At 38.5% G+C, this 22,214-nt stretch overlaps 1 protein-coding gene across 1 annotated transcript; it reads right to left on the bottom strand.

Annotated features, from left to right (window-relative positions):
* Window positions 1–606: 606 nt before the first annotated feature.
* camk1a (calcium/calmodulin-dependent protein kinase Ia) lies at window positions 607–19,581 on the bottom strand. Its single transcript, XM_031757660.2, has 12 exons — window positions 19,425–19,581; window positions 18,120–18,238; window positions 7,244–7,375; window positions 6,162–6,236; window positions 5,554–5,692; window positions 5,303–5,429; window positions 4,939–5,014; window positions 4,736–4,848; window positions 4,556–4,634; window positions 4,009–4,096; window positions 3,674–3,842; window positions 607–3,277 (listed from the first exon to the last, which is right to left on the bottom strand). The coding sequence occupies exons 2-12, from the start codon at window positions 18,203–18,205 to the stop codon at window positions 3,174–3,176; spliced, it is 1,188 nt and encodes a 395-aa protein (XP_031613520.1). The 5' UTR covers window positions 18,206–18,238; window positions 19,425–19,581; the 3' UTR covers window positions 607–3,173.
* Between the last annotated feature and the right edge of the window lie 2,633 nt (window positions 19,582–22,214).

Genomic DNA, 22,214 nt, shown 5'->3' with positions numbered 1-22,214 from the left:
TGTTTTGGATTTTGCAAGTGTTTTGGATTTTGCAAGTGTTTTGGAGTTTGCAAGTGTTTTGGATTTTGCAAGTGTTTTGGAGTTTGCAAGTGTTTTGGAGTTTGCAAGTGTTTTGGATTTTGCAAGTGTTTTGGATTTTGCAAGTGTTTTGGAGTTTGCATGTGTTTTGGAGTTTGCATGTGCTTTGGAGTTTGTACGTGCTTTGTCTCTAGGGGCCACCGTAATTATCTACATTCTTACTATGTTCAGAATTTTTGACATTCATATTATTAGTTGACAGAAGAACCGCATACCATACATACTGTATACTAGACAAGCAAACATGTACATTTGTGATTAATGTTACCACTGACAATTACTCTAGATCTGTAGATATGAAATATACTTTAAATATTTTTTAATCAAACAAATTTGATCGTGGTTATTTTAAAAGTTGTAATTTTGTAGTATTGAGATCGGTGAGTTAAGAAGCGCTGCATTTAAAAAAGTGAATGCATTGCCTGTTGCAGGCTATTTGGAATCAGCACACTTTACATTTCTACAGTTTCACCTGAAATCTTTCACAAACCCGGTTATTATATTATGACAGAACACACAATGCATAGACAAGGAAGTTTTATTTCAGGTTCAGCAATCATATCTCTGTGGGTACAAATCTTATTTTCTTACATCTTGTTCAATAACCCATGATGCATTGCATCCATACATTTGTAGCTCAAAACAGCTTTTACAAAAAAGGATATACAATATATACTTATATTTATATTTATATATATAATATACATGTGTTTCTTTATGAATTTAGATGTGTTTGTAATGGGTAATATAAGCTTTAAAAAAAAACACAGCCAAGTGGAAACAAATCCCAGGAAAGGTTGAACAGAAGGTCATTACCAAACATATAATAGCCAGTTTCTCAAAGTCATCAACACTGGCTATCTTACAGTTAACATTAAGCCCTTCAAACACAGTTTGCATATTTTCCACAATTACAGTCATGTAAATCCAGAGTGATAGCCTTCTTTTACTGTACTATATGTATCAATAACAAAATGAGGGAAAATGATAATATGAGTGGGGGAAATAAACAGGTTTAAATTCAACTAAAGTGGACTGTTTGCGTACTAATGTAACACAACATATCAAGACATTTTATAATGGCAAGTGTCAGGATTTAAGTAATTCTAGCAAGCTGTTGGAGGGAAAATGCTTCGTCACACTCCTTTTCTGTTTTAAATCTCTCGAAGGCCGTCCTTCACCTGAGTCATACATTAAAAAATGATGACATGCTTGATCTGTATCTTTAGTAAAGCATTCCAGTTTCCCCGTATGGCTTTAGTACTTTTGGCCTTTTGCTCTGGAGGAACAAAGCTTGTACACTGGCTGACAGATGATGCACACAATGGCACTGATGTGTTTTTGTTTATTTTTCCACCAATGTCTAGATATCAGCTAGTAATGATTTGTTGGAGAGATTCAACATAAGTAATAAAAGCAAGAAAACAGAACGATTAAAAGAGATTCCAGGTGGAAATAAACATAGTACAGGAGAATTGTCACTCAGGTAGAGACTTGACCATCACAGTCAATGCAAATGATAAGTCCACTGTGCTGTGTTGTATTCTGTTAACAACATTACTTCTGGTGTTACTCACTTCACATTATATATCTCAAAATTACAGTATTACATCTTTTTTTTTTCAGTACAACAGAGTAATAATAATCATGTGTGTTTATACTAATTGATCATCATTCATGTAAACATATTTAACCAGGTCATGCAAACAGTAGACCAAAACTTCTTCCACTAGAGGTGCACAGCACAAAGCAGGCGGAGCGCGCAGACTGAGATCCCTCTGACTCAGCAGGAGCCAGACCTCGAGACTGACAGCCGGCGGACATTTAGACACTTTGTCAGAAACAGAACAGGGAGGATGAACATGATATGGTTATGTTTGTTTTCTTCCCACTTGTTGTGGATTCTCTGTATGCTTTTTCTAACATGAAGAGCGCCAATGGAGGAAGGTGAGATTACTGTGATTTCCAGACTTTTGGGGATCTCAGTTTGAGCCTCAGATAACAGAACAGCCATAAAACAAACAAACAAACAAAGAAAAAAAAACAAAGAAGTCTCCTTTTGATATTCGTACATTTCAGTGTTTTCCCTAACAAAAAGCATGCAGACACTTCAGGTCAGAATGACCCTTCACAAACCCAGTCTGAGCCAGAATATAGAGTCCATAACCCCAGAATCACCCTTCACTTTCAATTATCTCCTTTGCAAATAGGGTTTAAACAAAAGAAGTGAATACTTATTTTTTTTAAAAGACAGAAACACTAAATAATGACAATATGAGGGGAAAAAAGGGTTAACCAAACAGAAATAGATAGGCAGGTGAAATCAGCAGTGAAGACACAGCTTGAGATTTAACTAAACAGCTACTTGGTCGATGACTAGACTGAGTCATATTGATGGGTGAAGAGTATAAAGACATGCAGAAGGAGCTTTCAGTACTGTTTTCATTAGCTTTTTTTCCCCCCTGTCTGGCCAGATTTTTGGAGAAGGCTGCGAGAAATGTCTAGCATGTGGTCCAGATGGACGCCCATTGTAACTGCGATTAGAGGTACTGCAGATGACAGATAATATAAGAGATAAGTAATCGAAGAGAATACCTTTATCTCATCACAGATTAAAACTCTAGGCCCTTCCTGAAGCCAACCACTTATAGTACTAGCAAAATGTCAATGGCCACATTCACCTAGATTTATTCAACAGCGTGCTTCAATGGTGGTGGTGGTGGAGGAGTATTGGTGGAGGGTTTCTGGATCACCATATTGCAAGATCCTTTAAAAGAGCCATGCCTACTTGAAGCAGCTTTGTTTACCATTAATGCAATGCAGTTAAAACTTGTAAATCTTCACTCATGAAGTTTTTTCTTTTTTTAAAATTATTATTTATCTTTTCTTTTTCTTTTTTTTCCCCGGGCAAAGGAAATGTATGTTTTGTCTGCACTGTAACAGTGATCTGCTGGCTGTGGATGTACTCTGGTGGACCGTGCCTGATAGCTGCTCTGCATTCCTGGCCAGACTGGGCGGGTCGGCGGGTCGGTGGGTCGGCGGGCTCTGGGCGCTCCAGGGATTCGATGTGACATGACAACACTATTAGGTTGTGCTCAGATCCGACTAGTTGGCCTGCAGCAGTAGGTGCAGCTTCTCAGGCTGTCCCGATCCGTGCTGCCCTCATTGCTTCCACGACGGCCATCCTTGTAGTTAGACACTGGATGTTAGAGCAGAGCACGGATTATTCTGGGGTCTGAGAGCTTGAGTCTGTTCAAAGTTGTAAATTGGCCTAATCCAGCTAGCTCTTCCTCCTAATTCAACACTCACATCATATAGGGCTGATGATAGAAATGGGCAAGATTTCCAATTGTACCAGATTCACATCTCTTGATAAATCATTGTGGTTGTATGACTGAAAAACTTACCGCAGACATCATAAATTATTGTGAACTTACATTTTAGGGCTATCCTAAATAAGAAAGAAATATTAAACTCATCTCTTTTGACATGAAAATTCACACAATTTCTAAAAACGTACACCTTGAATCACCTAAATTTTCCTGGGAAAAAATTGAATTTGCATATGTTCATTCACTGTGAACTGCTAACTTACAGCTCTCCTCCTCGCCATTCCCCAAATCGTCATCCTCCTCCTCCTCCTCCTCTGGGAGCAGATGTCCATGGCAGGGGCTGGTGGGAGTAATCTGACTGGGTCCCTCGAGACTAGTGCCCAGCTGCAACTTCCGCATGTGGCGCACCACCGCTGTGGCATTAAATGCTTGCTACATGGAGAGAGGAAAGAGTGGAAGGGGAAAAAAATAGTAAGAACCTTCTGTGTCTGACAGCTACTGAGGGAGGAAAACAGTTAAGCCATACAAAATGAAACTGCTGGCAATCTTAATACAGCTCTTCCCACAGGGTGCTGCGTGATTCGGCCGAGGAACTGACCTTCCATTTACTTTTGGCAAAGTTCTTCTTGATTTGTGCGCTGACAGATTCGTGGATATTCTTATCCAGAGCTGTGTCACCACATATCCTGAAAGTCACCAAGAATTGGAGAAATTACAGGAATTTTAGGCACATGACTGAGACTTCATATTTAAAATGATTAGCATCATTCATGGCTAAGCATTACTTCATTGAAGCATAAGCCAATCTGTAGAACATTGATCTGCTGATCTGCAATGTAGAAATGTTTCTTTGGGCTTTTCCCAAACATCTGACAATGCACAATCAAAGAGATGAGTCAGCTAAAGCAATCAGTTATATGCACACTGACAGTAAGAAAAAACAATAAACAATATTGCAGTCAATAACTGATTGATTGTTGCATCTTGCGATATTAAAGAAGCCTAAATGTCACACCTGAGAAACCAGAAAAATTTTTAAAAATCAAATATAACAAATGAATAAATAAAAACTTGAAAACATTTTCACACTGCTCTTTATGCCATTATAGCAGCTACATATAGATCCAGTATTTTAGCTTTCCTACCATGGATGCTGGAGCGCCTGCTCACATGTGTATCTTTTCAAAGGGTCTTTTTCCATCAGGTGACAGATGAAGTCTTTGGCTGCCAACAAAATTTAAGTTCATGTAAAAATAATAATCTCATTTGTTGTTATTTATGTATTTTTTTAAAATCTGTACTTGTAGTAGACATTTCATGGTTACCTGAATCTGAGATGTCATCCCAGTATGGAGAGTCAAATTCATATTCTGCTTTCAGAATCTGCTCAAACAACTTGGCGTCATTCTCATCGTAAAACGGAGGATAGCCACATAATCTGTAGACACCACATTGGATTTTATTTAATGCAAGAAAACCCCCCAAAACGCTCTTTATACTTCTCAGGGATAAATAGGCTGCGACTTACAGAATATAAGAAATTACTCCTATGGACCAGCAATCCACTGCTTTACTGTATGGCTTCTGAGCGAGCACCTCAGGAGCTGAAGCGCACGCAGTCCACATTCACAGAGTGAGAAAATATATGAGACAGAGCAGCAGTGAGGATGAATTCAAGTAATCTTGACCTTTCAGTAATACTATGTGATCTGCCAGGTCATGTTAAACAGGTAGAGAGCACTTCTGAAACATTTGCAGTTGACTCAATAGTGGATGAAAGAGCCTCTCACAATGCAGAGTATAAAGAGGGGATATCAGCTGAAACAGCTAGTGCTAAGCTCACATGAAAGAGACGGGGGGACGTGAGAAGACCAGAGAATTGAATGCCTCACCCACATATCCAGGAGTACCACAGGCTGTGGACATGACGCTGCCCGCCCCCTCAATTTTTGACAGCCCAAAGTCACTGATCATAATCTTCGAGTCCTCATCCATACTGTAATACAGCAAATTCTCCGGCTGCAGAGACAAGAAGAAAGATCAAAGAGGAAGGTTAGGAAAAAAAAGAGAAAAGAAAGAAAAACAAGCCAACTGCAAGACAGGTTGAGCTTTTATATCTCTGTCTTTTGCTGAATTAAGATACCTTCAAGTCTCTGTGGACTATCCCCATATCATGGAGGTATTTGACTGCATCCAAGATTTGATGGATGAGCTGGCTGGCATCTCTCTCCGTGTAGAAACCTTTCTCCACAATTCTGTCAAAAAGCTCACCTCCAGACACCCTGTCAGTAAAACAAAAGCAGGGAAAAGAGCTACATATTCTGTCGTCTCTACAGTACTGCAAGTATTAGAAGTGATTTTCTCTTCAACATGAGCTTAAATTTGTTTAAATAAAAAAATCTATTATCTTATTCTTTTATGATTGTTAATGTCGTTTCCAACGGTTTACTGAATTTTAGCAAATTGTCCGAATTACGTAAGACTGCTTCATCCTGCTAGTGATTTCATGAGTTGAACATTTGAAATGATATATATTAATACAAATATGATACACTGTCAAATTTGCGGTGTTACATAATGTCATATGTAACGGATTTTTTTAAAAAGAAGCTTTTTCCAGATGTATTTTCTCTAAATTAACAGAACAAAATCAAATGTTTCCAGGCTATTTTAAAGAAAATATGAGAGGCATGTGTATCTTGTGTTGTGCAGTTGGCAGTTGTGTGGAAGCAATGAGGAAGGAGAACTCACAGCTGCATGACAAGATAAAGGTGGGATGTACTTTCAAAGATGTCCTCCAGCGAAACAATATTGGGGTGCTTGATTCTGAAAATTCACAAACAGAAATCATCAGAAATCTGTTTCTTTTTTAATTAATTCATATTTTTTTTTAAACAAGTCACATTTCACCAAACACCAAACGTTTATATTTAATTGGTCACCAGATGGCATTCTTGCTGCATAATTCCCATTTTAGTGAACGCTGCTCTCTCTTTTCCGTGATGTGTACAATAATGAACTCAGGTTAAAACAAGGTATTTACACTGCTCCCTAAAAATAGAAAATGTGACAGCCTCCCAGAGAAATCACAGCTAAGTTTTAGATAGATTACCTCTTGACTCTTTTCTGTACCTACAGAAATGAAAAAAAAAAAACACTTATAGGGCCTAACAGCACGGCTATAACAAATGTTAGTCTCTAAAAACATTGATTTGGATTGCTTATTGTTATGAACCAGCCAACAGAAGGTTGAGCATCTCTCTTGGCTGCTGAGTCAAGTTGAGAGCATATGAGGCATCACTAACACAACAGCAGCTGAGAAGGGCTAATGTGACTTTTCGTAGGGTGAGAGAATCCCTCTGTCTTTTCTCAGATCATTTTTTTCAAACTTCCCTCATCTCCCTCACTCTCATGTCTCTTTTATTTATTTCATTCTGACTTAAATATTCAGTCCACTCCTCCCATTCTTTCATATCATTCTCCCTCTATAATACTGCCCCCCCCCCACCCTCTCCACTTCTCCTCCCTCTATGTCTCTTTCTCTTTCTTCAGTACACTGCTGCGGGGAACTCCACACCATCTCCGCCTCTGTGTGCTGTTGCCCTGGCAACAGGGACACTAAAAATAGGTCTATCTTCTTTACTCCTGACATTTCCGGTGCACAATCCTACTGTTTCAACTGACACCATGCATTTAGTCACCCATTCAATTGACCCCTTGCATATATTTTGGAGTGATGTATATGCATTGTAGTACCAGGTTGCACTGATTGATCCTTCCAGCTGGACACAAAGCAGCAGCCGATGCATCGCGAGCAACTCCAGCGGCCTCACCTGTGTAGTACTGCGATCTCATTTTCGATATTGTTCTCTTTGCCTTCCAACGCTTTCTTGGGAATGCACTTAATGGCCACGAGCCTCTGAGTCCTCTTTTCCTCTGCTAGAACCACCTCGGAGAAAGCGCCCCTAAAACACACACAAGAGTACATGCACCAATCAGACAGTAATTGAGAAACATGTGAGGAGTGTGGACTGAAACAGACAAAATCAGAAAGCTTTGTGCCACGATGCCTAGAGAGTGTGACACGAAAGAATAACACACGAAGAGTTGTTTTCTGTTTTGTTTTTTAACAAAACATTCAAGCTAATAAGCTTTAATAAATAAAAAATAATTATATATGTTTAAATATACAGGTTTTTGGCGCAATCTTCTTATTTCTTCTTATATGTTCTGCTAACTTGAAGGTTTGTGGTTTGAACCCCAGCTCCTCTGGTGTGCATGTTGTACCGTCCTTGTGCAAAATAATGAAAATGAATTTCCCTCTCTGAGAGTGTGATTGATAAAGGGCTGCACGCACTGAATAAGGCACTGTATTTGTGCATTAATGCATGAGCGGTCAATAGGCCTGGAAAAGTGCTATGAAAACACCAATGTTTAATTTACCACTTAACCACACCAGACCTCCTCATACGCTGCATTCAAACCATCGGGGTTTGTGTTTGTGTTGCAAAGGTGTGTGCGTGAGAGAGCGATGTTTAGATGAATAATTCACAACGGTGGCATTACCAAGAGGATTTTGGAGGGCCGAGAAAAGGCTTGGGAGGTGATGCAACAGTCACATACAAAGATGGGAAGAGAAGTTGCTTTAAAAAAGGAAACGATGTTCAATAATAGATAGAGTAAATGTAGTGTAGCTGTATCTGAGGGAGACTAGACTGCATTATAGATTACGGTCTGGTGATGATGAGAGGCAGAATAGTTTGTATTTACACAGTCTCCCCACAGGAGCGTGGGAGGGAGCTCAGGAGGAGACCTGAATGCACCAACATTGTTAGCAACCACAGGGATCCTTTCCATGTGTGCGAAGCAACACTGTCACTCAAAACACAAAAGCATGTTCGATGTTCAAGTTTTAGAAAACGTCATCTTTTGAGCCATAACTCAAAATGTTTGCATTTTAATAAAAATCTTAAATAATAATCTCTCGTTTTATATCCTTTCTGCTTTTAAAGTTAATTAATATGTAATTACAAAGCTGATGTAAGGTTCTTCTTTTTTTTCTGTCATCTCTCCATAATAAATGCTCTCCCTGAATCCGTGGTAATCCTTGAGATGGCTTTGTACCGTGGCCATCTTGTGCTCAACGAACCAAAGCAGTAGAAACATTTGCATAGTGAAGCTGATGCACAAGAAAGCAACCAATTCTCACACACATCTCCAGTTTCATTTTTAAAACATCCCTAAAATAGTCTCAGAGCAAAATTACATAAACCTCCATTTCTCATCGACCCTTGAAAGCATTTTAATATGTTTAAGCCTGCAGCATTTGTAGCTACATAGGCTTTCATCAGAGGGTCAAGAGTGCTAAACTTACATTATCGGTCAGTAAAACTCTGTCTGACTTTATGGGGGTGATTGAAAGTAAGGCAATCAACACCTGAGGGGGGAGAGAGACCAATGGAAGTGCTAATGTGATCACGTGACTTTCTCATGGAAATGTGGGCAGTATTATCTCATTTTAATATGTGTTTGAAATGTACTGTTACATTGTAAAAAGAACTACCTCACTAACTTTACAAATGGCATTTACACACTTCCTTGCTTTGATACATTTCTCTGAAATTCTTAGAACTACCTGTTCAACTTCCACATTACCGCACACATCATCGAGCTGATTCCTTTTAATGCTTTGGCACATTGTTGGACATTACTACTAACTGCCCACATTATTAAATGCTTGTGTCATGCAGCTCAAATTGTATACAACAGCTCCTTCTATACTAGCTCTAAAGCACCTAGGTGTCAGTCCTTTTGAACAAGTTATAACATGACGAAATAACAGAATTTCCTTGTGACTGATTCTGATAAAGGGCTGTGAAAGAGTCTTATCTTTTTATTTTCCATATCAAAATAATAGGGTCTGTTAGCAAATTGCAGTACAAATTACACAGGTATAAATGTGAATCCTGTCCAATCACCCATATGCCGTAATGTGTACTGTTGTACTGGAAAAGTGTGACCTTGTGGATTTTCAATCATTGCCTTTAAACCCACAGTGCAGTTTACATCACGAAACACAGAATTCACTGTTACACTGACAGCTAAAGTCTGTTTACTTTGTACTGATAAAGATTTTGAGCGTGTAGACTACTGTGTGTTTTTGATAAGAAATACCACCAGGAATTGTTCTGCAGTGATTTGAGATATGTACCAAAGTGACTGACAAAACAGTCACTTTGGTACACAAAAAGTTTGAAGTTTTACTTTCCTGAACAGAAAAGTGTGCCAACTCAGGTTTGGGTTTAAAATGTTATCAGTTTTTTAGCAATAATAGCTGCCATCTGGAAATATGACATTAGTTACCATTAGGGCTGTGCCACATCATACAATAATACTGGAATACATTTAAAAGCACAGGCATGTCTGAGAGTGAGAGTATGGAGTCAGTCCCCAATGAAGACTAAGTAGATAAAATGTAATGCTTTGCAAAATATGCAAACAAACAAAACAAAAACAACTGTTCCCGCTAAAAGTGGAAAAAATTTGTTCCACCATTTGAGGCAAAAACACAAGCTTTGAAGATGCATGAGGAGGAGATTCTAGCAGATTGTGATGTGGGAGCCAGGAGTAAACAGATAGTTCAACAAGTGCTGCTGGAGCGCTAACCAGTTGCAGTCGCTAGTTAAACTTCATATAACAGGAAGCACAAACGATAGATGGAAATTACCCTGTGGTTACATGATTGTAAAGCATGGCTTTAGCCAGCTGGTTAACAATGTCAACTTAAGTATCATCTCAAGTAGAAAATATTTTTCAATTTCAGCTTTATTATGTAACAATATTTTACTGACTACTAAACAGTTACAATGCTAGGTTGCCAGGTATTCTGTCAAGCAGTTTTTTAGTACTTTTACTTTAAATTTTCAGTGAAAAACATGACCTAGGCTACTTTTTGTGCTTACGTGTGATTTATGCTGTGTCACTGGAAATAATGCTGTGTCACTACTATTGCACTATAATGGTACATCTACTGCATGCACCTTGTGGAAATAGATTCACATTTTGAATTAGGTAGTCTGTCATCAGTGACAGTAGCTCATTGGAAAAGAAGGATGGGAAGTGCTCTTCATTGTGTTTGCACTGATAAATACTGCTGCCTGCAAGCTGCAATTACTGATGAAACATTGTTGAGTTTTTTTTCTATAGTATCATAGATTTCATAGTCACAGATTTCCTTGATATATAATGATATAATTTTCCGGCTGTATCACCCACCTCTCATCACGATTGCCTAATTGAGAGTTCAATCCCACAGTTTATTCACTTTGCTCTAAACAGTGTCATGTGACTAAAAAAAGTCAATCTCTTAGTACTACGATAAAGGCTGTGACAAGAATGTATAGACATAAAAGAATATAAAAATATATGATCCAAAATGTAATTTAACATGCATAAACATAAAATATCATTAACTGTAATAGAACTATGTAGCTGTATAATGGTCGAAAGTGTCTTAAAACAATATGACTGCGTGATTTCAGCACATATCTGTGAGTGACAGAATGACAGAGCAAACGACAGAGCCAGAAAAGGATCATCATAGATGTACATATAAACACACACATACACACACATGTACACACTTTCCCACTGTTGCCATGAGACACACTGTAATTAACCATCCAGTTGCTCATTTCTCCTTGGAGACATAGTAGGGGTGGACTCTCAACGGGTTTTGGAGAGGAACACAGAGGAAGCTACTGTAGCTGTTGCTCTAAACTAATGAGAATATGTGAAGTGCTGTGTACTTTAACCCTGGACAGGAGCAAACCCAGTTAAAATGGGGCTGTATGTTCTCATCCAGCTGTAAGGTTTTCTTTTTTTTCAGTCTCTGATTAAAACGCCGTTTCTGTATCTAACCAGCAATTGGTAACATACAATGGAAATGTATTTATTGCCAGTAAATAATCCGGGCATGCGCATCAACTCGCTGTTAAGAAACTAAAATAAATACATTTCACATGAGTCACTGGACTCAAGACTCATAACTGATGCATCTGTCATCTTGGCAGTTTGAATAAGACACCTTGTAAAAGAAAGAAAAAAGAAAAACAGATAGATAGATAGATAGATAGATAGATAGATAGATAGATAGATAGATAGATAGATAGATAGATAGATAGATAGATAGATAGATAGATAGATAGATAGATAGATAGATAGATAGATAGATCATCTTTATGGGTCTGTCTGTCTCTCTCACACACACACACACACACACACACACACACACACACACACACACACACACACACACACACACACACACACACACACACACACACACACAAAACACAAGTTGGTGATGACACTATCAGCCCAGCTGTCTAAATGGACAAATATTGATTCACACGTTCTCAAATCAATGTCTCGCATTGCTTTTACTCTAATTAGTGGTATCACTGTACAACACACACACACACACACACATTTTTGTACATAATATACTGTGCAAAAGTCTTGAGTCACCCTTCATTTTTTTGTTAATTTTGTAAAGTGGTCGTTAGCATCAGTGTTCTCCAGGCCTTCAAAGGTATTTCAAGGTATTTCAAAGTTTTTCGTTGGTATTGGTTGCAGATAATAAGAGAGGAAGCACAGTGAATGTCTGTAGCCATCTGTAGAGGCATTGACATGGTACAACTCTGTCATTGCCTTACATGCTATTTCTATGTATTTTTACACAGGTTTCAAGAGAAGAAATAGGTGTTGCTCAAGACTTTTGTACATATATACACCCATTGGCCACTTCATTAGGTACACCTTTTCAATACTTTGTTAACACAAATATCATAGGCAGCATATAGACTTGCAGGAATTCAAATCAAGAATCAGAAAGGAGGAGAAAGGTGTCTTTGAACATGGTCTGATTGATGGTGACTGATTGATCTGAATATTTCAAAAACTGCTGATCTACTTGGATTTTCTCACACAACAATCTGAAAACAGAGTTTCCAGAGAATGGTCAGGAAAAATAAAATATCCAGTTACCCTCAGTTTTCTGTGTGAAAATGCCTTGTTATTTTCAGAGGTCAGAGGACAATGGGCAGAACTGATATGCAGGTAACTATAACTCAAATAATCCCTTGTTAAATCCAAGGCTTCTAACAAGCTGTATCTAATGAAGTGGCCAGTGAGTGTATTTGCACCGTTTTAGTCTTAAGCCACTGACTTCATTTACTAAGTTGCAGCCTTAACGCTCTGAGTTCTAAGTTATCATAGATGGTAACCTTAACTCTACACTAACACTATATATTCACTGAACACAGGTTGTCACATACGGGTCTAAGTCTTTGCTACTCAGGACTGTAACAAGAATGAATACTTTTTTCTAAGCTCTGAGAGTTCCTTAGTTCAAAAATATAAATTTTTGTGGCAATTACTTTTATTGGGTTCTTTTTTTGAATTTTAGGTGATTCACAATCAGCTTCACAATCAGGAAAAACTGTTGCCCTTTTTGAAAACATCTACAAGGACCTGTAAGTCTATCGATCTCACCTGATACAAAATACTCACTTCAAACCCAACACGCCTCCAAGTCCCAAAAAAACCATTCCCATTTTAGTCCAATCCATAATGTGTGTGTGTGTGTGTGGGCTTGAGAGAGTGTAAAAGAAGACTGCATCTCTGTGGATATACAGTACAATCCAATTCAAAATTATCTCTAGATCAGTTTTTTGCATTGCAAAAATATCTTTATACATTCACACCAGCAAAGCTTACACATAACTCTGTTAGAGTTATGTGTAAGTCAAACCTCTTCACTCCTCTCCTATTCTCTTCAAACAAACTAACCAGCACAAGTGCTTTCCAGTGATTCTGAGTACTGCACAGTCACAATATTTATACTCATCATCCACCTTTACAGCACAAGTAGTTCTTAAAGCTGACCTGCCTCATCTCTTTGTTTTATTTGAAATTAAGGCTCATTTTATTGTTATCCTGTCTTTCTGAGTCATACTTTATGCCAAATAGCTTCCCTTTTAAAATGTCAGTTAGGTCTTGATGTTAAAACTAATTGAAACAAAGGGTATTCCAAAACTGAGTCAGATACCATCGCTTAGGTGTAAACTATGATTGTGAACTTATTGCATTATTCCTCTAAAACCTGTTTGGTATCATGTAATTACCTTGTTCCTTAACAGGGAGCTCTAAAAGAAGAATCAGGCATCAGCAGTAAACTTCAGAATCACTCTGCTGTGGAAGCTTAAGACTGATTTTACTACTGTTTGGTGGTTTAAATGATTTGTTAAGTAGCCTCTGTGTAGCTCATTTCTGTTAGACAAGCTACCAGCTCATGGGTATAATCCCTGTCCACAGCACTCATAAACTGAACTTATGTTCCTGCACACTATCACTATTCATGATTAAAGTCAAGCTGCAGCATTCTGTTTTGTAAATAAACACATTAAATTAAGTGATTTCAGAGGACATTTATCCACACTGTAAAACAAAAAGACATCTATTTGGACAACTGAGATACAGAAAAGCTAAGGCTTTCAGTAATTAATGGCAGTAATAAACCACAGCAACTACAGCAATGCCTTGGCCCCTGGACTCTCCTTCCATCTTAAAGTCTTAAACAAACACTCTGGGTAAAGAGGGCCAAAACAGAAGAAACTTGAGTCAGCTAGACTCTCATCACATGTTACACCTCCATAACAAGTATCAAAATATAATCTGAACTTTTGTCTACTAACCTCATGACTATTAATTCCAGAAACAAACAAACAAACAAACAAAAAAGATTCTATCTGTATTTGTTTACTGCATTTTTCATGATGAAAGATAACAGAAAACTCACATCTCTGCACAATAAGCTACATCTAGGTTGTGCAGGTGACCAAAGATAACAAAATCTGCTCCCCTTGACCCTTTGGTAACACGTTCTGCATTCATATAATACCTTTTAACATTAGTAGTTCCACAAAGTAAAGGTTGACTGATATAAGCTCCTTAAGACAGATATCGATACTTCATGACACTTTATGATTTATAAATGTGATACTCTGATATATCTAGAGATGGGAATCAAGAACCGGTTTGAGTAGTTCGATTCCTCAGAATGTGTTGTCGGCTTTTCTATCCATCCTACTTGCAAATACGCTACAATCAGTTGATTTCAGTTTGTGTGCTGGAGGAGGAAAGTTGTCGTGCAGTCTAAAGTGGGGCTATGGACATTTTATTTTGACTGCACAAAAGGAGAAGAGTGCAATGGTAAAGTATAAATTGCAAACAACCACATTATGCTGCTAACGCACCTTTTGCTCTTAGAAATCATCTGCACAGACAGCATGCTAACGGTAAGCTAGCGAAGACCCCAGAGTGATGTTAAAGCTGAGTGAATGCTGATCCCATCCCAGCAGCCAGACCCTGAACTTCAACAGGAAACAAACTGCTGAGCAGTCAGGCTGCAGGCTTCGTTTTTACCTGTTCATGTTGGAGTAATTAAGTAACATACTGCTTTATTTAAAAGTGTTCTGTGTAATATGTGTAATACATTACTTTTTTGAGTAATGACCCCAACACTGATCTCAACAAACAGGGGAAAAACCTCCAACATGCACAAACATTTGAACACACAGCATGCAATTAATTTGCACAAATGTAGTGTCTTTGTATGTGCTGCTTAATCATGGTGGTGACTAAAAATGGAGCCAATGAGAACACAACGTCAGCATTCATCACAGGTTTGAAGGTTGTTTCTCGTGTCTCTTCTCACTTTTTACATTTTAATGTATCAACTGTTATAAATACACATTCAAATAGATCGTCAAATATCTAATAATAGCTGATAATATTGATCCATAAATAAATTAGGCTCTGTTACAAAGTGTTACAATTTGCAATTTTTCAGTCATACATTAGGAACAGGGAGAGGGATAGAGCGTTCCACCACATGAGCCCCAACCAGCCCCAATTAGGTAGGTGTTAAAAACTGTATCTTGATGGAGTCTCACCCGGTTGCCTGGCACAATTTATCTAATCATCCGATGACACTTGGGTTTTGTCAATAAATGAAAAAAAAGTGTGTTGAGGATTAGAGTGAATGTGCTCTGGAGAAACTGGTAGATTGATTGCATTACCTCTGGACAGAAACAAGTTGTCTGTTTTTAGGAGCTGTCCTAAATAAACTGATGAATAGTTTAACACAGCAAGAGTCTAAAACTGGGCAAATTCTTAAGAGCATGTCACCCAAATATTGTGTTTTGGGAAAAGTACAATTTTGTGCATTTCATTACACTAACAGAATCACAAGCCTCTATAGTGCCCTACAATTCTGTCTCATTCATTTCATTCTTGGTAATTCACAGTGTTGAAGGAGAAAAGCATGAGAATAACAAAAGTGAAAAACAGTCTCCAAAGCAAGACAGGTATATTAATTGTAGTGGGGGGATTTCTTTTCCCCCATCTGCTAACACTACCATGAGGACAATTTGTTCTCCAGTGGACTTCAAACAGAGGTAGAACTGCGAGGATTATTCGGATCTGAATATAATATTTCAACATAAATCAATTAACTTCACACACTGAATTCCTGGATAAAGCTCCCCAGTAATCTTTTCTCTGAGCATAAGGAGCTTTCCGTCAACACATTAATTCTACCCTCTGCTAGGTCCAGCTATAGTGACAGGAGGGAAAGAATATTACTACAGCATTTTCTTTTTCTCTTTTTTTCTGGAATAAGAGAGCATGGCATCCTGGCATTTTACTCACTTCAATCCAAGTTATATAACCTTTAATATCACACTTTAACAGTCACTGTTTTAAGTTGCTGTGAAGTCCTGGTAGAATCATTTCAGGAGTTCTGAGCATTAAGCAGCAAACATGAAATCTGAAACATACAGTCAAAGTGCATTACAGACAGCATGCACAGCTCTGAGCGACAGATTTTCTGTCTCTTACAGTGTTTTAGATAACGAGACAGTCTCATCTACCCACTGCTATCTCACAGTTTTGGATGGGGACCAGAGTTGTGCAGTCATTAATATCTGATTCTGTGTTGCCTCTCTGGGGAAGCAGGTGTGATTCCAAGAGGAAAGAAAACAGCCACACTACATATGGCGCACCCGTGTCATCACAGGTGGATGTGTGCTAGGTCACTTGTACTCAGTTTAGGGGTGGAGAGGTGCCCACCTGACCATCTGGGCTCAGTCCTGTCCCCCTGGAGGGTGCAGTTGCAGGTCTGCATGAACCCATGCTTCACCATCACAGACTGCAAGGCAACCTGAACCCAGCTGGTTGAAGATTAATTTGGTAGACTTATTAAATCAAGATTTAAAATGTATTTCAAATTCCAGACTATGAGGCAATAACAAAATGTAATCAGGGTCAATATGAGGGCAGCGGGAAATATGATTCACCGCCAGATTTTACATGACTGGTTGGACTCAAGCTTCAACAGATTTCCTGGCAAACTGCAGTCAGCAGTTACAGCCAACTTCTCCTGATTACCCAAGTTTGGAGTTCATACAACAGTCTTATATCCTCCTGTCAGCCATGATGGAGTAGCTCCCACAGACGCATATGAAAAGGATAAAGAGTAACAAGTCGTACTGAAAATTGCAATTTTATAACTGGTATAAATAAAAGGGATCTATCCAGTTACATTGTTTTTATGTTAGTATGAAATGTGTTCTTATTCTTTCTTTTTTACTTTAGAGTTTTCATAAAAGGAGAAAATGTATTATGTATACTGTAGGAAAGAGGAAACCCAGAACAAACAGCCTACAAGTATTTCACATCCTCCTCAAGCGCTAACCTCTGGAGCAAAAAAAAAACAAAAAAACAAAAAAACCCAAAACAAAAAAAAACGCTTGTGCTGAAAACTGCAGTTCCTTTGCTGACCACTGGAGGCTAGTTCCAAAAACAAGTCAGTCCCATTAGACTCCGTGTTAAAATGACAAAACTTAAAGCACTAAACAGTCTGTTTTACAGTCTGGTACGAAATTCATAAAAACTCTAGAGAGTACTCTTTTTTATTTTATTTATTTAATTGCATTTAATTGTAGTTTTTACACATATGGTCACTGCTACCTAAACAAAACAAAACAAAAAAGAAAAAACAACAACAACAGCAAAAAAAACACTGAAGCTTGGAGTTGCAAATCAGTTGGTGATGCCATGGTAGCTGCATTCCTGAGAGTATGGTTTAGATCAGTGATAGGTGCTACACAGTAGTTAAATGATGTGGAAATATATGGTAGAATGGCTATGTCAGGCTGTGTTAATCCTCATTATTTTGCTTTCACCACAATAAATCATGCAACGTGCGTATGCACTCTGTCACCTGCAAGTACTCATAAGTTACAATGCGCATGGACAACAGATGCCAGCTTCACAATATGTCTCAGACTCTAGAAACCTACCAGTACTTCTATGGGTTTTATCTTTGTAATGATAGAACCTCCAATAATGAAGGGAAATTTAATTCAAATTCTAAACATACATGGCTGTTTTTGTATCTAGTTATCCATAGTGTTTTAGAGGCATTCCCATTGCTGAGATTTGAGCAGTATTGGTGTAATGCAGACACAGCAAAAAGGAGTGTGACATTCAAATATTCCCAAAAGGTGTGGGAGTGCCTTTGCAAGTTTCGGCCAGTCAGCCATCGAGCCGAAATCTGACAACTAAACTGTAAGTACTACTTACGTTCCCAGCACTTCTTTGAAGTCGTAATGTTCTTTGATGTCTGATGTCTTCTTTTTCCATCCATTTCCATCCTCTCCAAGAGGCATCCTACAATGCTGATGGGAAACGCCACACTACAGCTGTGGAAAAAAAATAAAGGAAAAGACTCAGAGTATGCACAATTAAGTTCAGATCAACTGCATTGATTTTCAATAGAGAAACAAATTAAATTATGAATTCCGGGAATTAGTGACTTGGTTACTTTCTAAGACTTTTCTTTTTAATTCTTAAGGAAAAAACATCCACTTTTTCTCTTCCACTTTTATGTGTTGCCTGTTTTGCAAAGCTTTCAATGCAAAGTGGAGATATACATTTTTAGGAATTTGTATACAATCTGTGCATTCCTACAGTGTTTAATATTCAAAATTAAACAAAATATTCAGTGTGTTTTTTTTTATTATTTTAGATTACACTCGGTTATCTGGTGTGCTGCACTGAATGACAAGAAAAAAAGCTGGAAGTAAGCGCATGATAATAAAATACAAAATTACAACAGCTCTTGTGTTTGAATTTATTAAACAGGACAAATTAGATAAGCAAGATATGTCTTATTAAGATGTAGACATTAATGAGATAAGAAGTAGAAATAGATCACAAACCTGCACGCAACAAACCTAGGGCAAGTTTACAAACAGAAACCACCAACCACAAAAAATGACGGTTCACCAGTTCTAAAAATCACAAATACAGTAGGGCAAACAGTGCAGCAGAGGCTGTCACAAGAAAGCGACCATATACCGTGGCAAAAACAAACGCATGGTCAGTAGGTTGTAGGCAGACACCAGCTGGGGGACCTGTGCTATATTTAACACCTCGCTTGAAGCAATTGGGTTTCTCTGAAGAATGAGTATCTACAAATATACAAATCCTTGGAGATCTTTGAAGTGGAAACTGTAGGCTATTCCAATGATTAGGGTTTGACAATAGAGGCTGCAGGGCTGCAGGGCGTGAATGGCAAGCAAGCAAGTTTGAATAGAAATTAAAAACGATGCGATATGCTTCTAATGCCACAGCGAGCCCGTTTTTCGTGGGTCGTGGTGAACATGCAACTATCATAGACTACAGGAAGAATAGGCGGTGTGGGTGTGCGAACCATACTGCAGCGCTCAAGGGTATGGCAGTCAAATGAAGACAGCATCTTTAGGTTTAAGCAGGAGGCTGCGGACATGCGACAAGGAAGTGCAGCTAAGGCACTTTGTCTCACAGAAAAAAATAGCACAATGCAAACGAGCCTGCAATGAATGTTGAACTGAAAAGGGAACGTACCTAAATGGCGATCTGTGGCTGTGATGCGTTCTTCTTCCCTCTGGGAGCGAGTGTGCTTGCTGTGCTTGTGCGCAGCGCTGGGTCCGCTCCGACTTCTCCTGACGTCAAGAAAGCCAGACGTCTATGGACGTAGTGCACCATAAAATCACTATCTGTTCCCTCAACAACGTGATCTGCGATTCACCTTATGACTGTCGAGCCACTGTCTGTTACAGCTGAAGTGTTTTTATTTTTAGCGATCCTATAGCGCAGATAATTCTCCTCCTTAAGCACTCTGCGAGTTCAGGCAAATTTTCAAGAGTTTTTGAAAGTCATAACAACCCAGTTTGAATAAATTATCAATCACAGCTAGAGAAGCCGGTTTAGCTACAGCAGACTAAAACCTCTTAAACTGAAATGGCCCCAGGATGAATTATTTTACGCATGAATTAACAGAGGATTAAATCTCCCTTCCGCACCAAGCATCTTTCTTTTGCAGCTCTGTGAACTGTCACACTTAAACCATTTCCTGTGACATGCAAAGGTGTGGACAAACAAAAAGCAGGTGAGAAGATCCGAGAGGAAATAAAATGTCTCACTCACTCATTAAAAGTTTATCGTTCCCCCTTAAATGAAGTTTGATTACTGTTGCTTTTTTAGTATAATATTTATGTTGTAATTCTGTGATTGTTATTCCTTTATTTTGATCACCACTTGCAGGATACTGTTCACATACTAAGAAGACAGTCACTGAGTATCTAAATGTATATTCTTGGTAGACGTATACGGAGAACTCCACCAACCAGTCTCCATGGAACATCATGTAGGGAGATAAAGCTCCACAGGGATGATGGCACACAGCCTGCCATTTCTGGGAAAAGGCAGGGAGTTGTCCTTCTCAGTGTATCATTGTAAATAAATGCTGGTTGGGCGCACTGCATAGCCTATATTGTAAATCCAAATACAATACATTATAATACAAAAGTCCTTAAAAACACAGAAAAGGTAAGTGAAATTCTCTCTCATAAAAAGCTCTAGTGTCTGAACACTTACTCCAATACTATAAAAACCATCACTGAGTGCCAGTTCCTTTATGTGTTTTTTATTTCCTTTCTTTTGTCTTAAGCACTTGTTTAAAAGTGCTTTACAAACAAAGTGATGCTGAAGTACTAGTAATATGCCATTACCACAACTTCTTCTAGTAATCATAGTTACCATGATCAAAGTACTTTTCTTTAACTCTCATTTATAATTTTCACAACAAAACTACTACAAAATACTTTTGTACAGTTTTTTTCAGTTTCTTGTGGTTACAGTAACCTTAGATGTGATTTGTCATATGTTACGCTTCTTCTTTCTGCTTGTCACCAGAGCAGATTATCTGACTCCATCTCACTGTATCCCCCGCATCCTCCTCTGTCACACCAGCCCTCTTCATGTCCTCCTTCACTACATCCGTGAATCTGGCAGCTCCATCTTCAACATCCTTTACCCCAGATATCCATTCTCCCTTCCCTGCACATGTCCAAACATCTCAGCCTTCCCTCTCTAACTTTGTCTGAACCCGAGCTGTCCTTCTGATGTTCTCATATTTAAGCTTGTTCACTCTGGTCACTCCTAATGAAAATCTTAGCATCTTCAGCTCTTTCACATCCCACCATCTCCAAACCAAACATCATAGCAGGTTTCACAATCAAACCTTTCTTTTCACTCTTGTTTCTATCCTTCTGTCACAGATCACCCCTGACACTTGTCTTCACCTACTCCAACCTACTTGCACTCTCTTCTTCACCTCTCTTGGACTGTCCTTTGCTTTGGATCGTTCTCCCCAGGTATTTAAATGATCTACCTTTGCTACATCTGCTCTTTACAGCTTTACTGTTAAGCCTGTCTCCTTCTTATTCACACACATTTTTTGTTTTTCTTCTACGAATTTTCATTCTTCTTCCCACCAGAGCATACCTCCACCTATCAAGACTCTCCTCTGATGTTCTCTATTCTTCTCTATCAACACTGTCAAAGCAAACATTGGATTGCTCTTTCTTAGCATGAAGCATATCAGCAAGCATATATATGTATACATATATATATCACCTCTCTTCCTAACCTAGCTTTAACAATTCTTTCCCTTCTGTCTTCACGGTATGGCTCATCAGCTTGATCCCTCTGTAGTTGATGTCATATGTTTGTTAAAATACAGGGACAACATACGGGGGGAGACCCTGCTCCATGTTTCTAGCTCAGAATGCATTGTGTCCACTGCTTCTTGGGTTTGGGACTTCTCAGATATTAGTTCTCATTACCACTCCATGTTATGATGTTTGTACTCTGGTGATTCAGGTGACTTTGATTGGAATGGAGGTGTCCTCACCACATAAATCACCACATTGCCTAGTTTTGTTTCTGCATGTTTCTTTAATCTTCTTTAATTTTTTGGTTGCTAGGTTTCTTTGCGATGAAACACAACTGGGTGGGTTTGCAGTCTCTGACACCCCCCCCCAAAAAAAAAAAACTCATGAAAAAGGCTTTCTCCCACGGTCAAAGACATGGGTTAGGTTAATTTATGATTCTAAGTGTAAATGGTTGTCTGTCTCCCTGTGAAAGACTGGTGACATGTCCTGGGTGTACCCCCGCCTGGGTCGATTATGATTTCTTATTCAATTTTTTCAAATATAAATTCTGTGATTGCTTTAAATGTTATTTGTTTCCCATGAATGTGCTTCTTGTTATGTAATGCTTCCAGAAGCTCCACTATGAAAAACAACTTGATCCATATGAAACATTTTTTATTGCTCCTTACTTTGTCAATTA

This window comes from Oreochromis aureus, linkage group 5 (assembly GCF_013358895.1).
Source record: "Oreochromis aureus strain Israel breed Guangdong linkage group 5, ZZ_aureus, whole genome shotgun sequence".
Classification (NCBI taxonomy): domain Eukaryota; kingdom Metazoa; phylum Chordata; class Actinopteri; order Cichliformes; family Cichlidae; genus Oreochromis; species Oreochromis aureus.
This window is presented reverse-complemented; position numbering and strand designations above follow the sequence as displayed.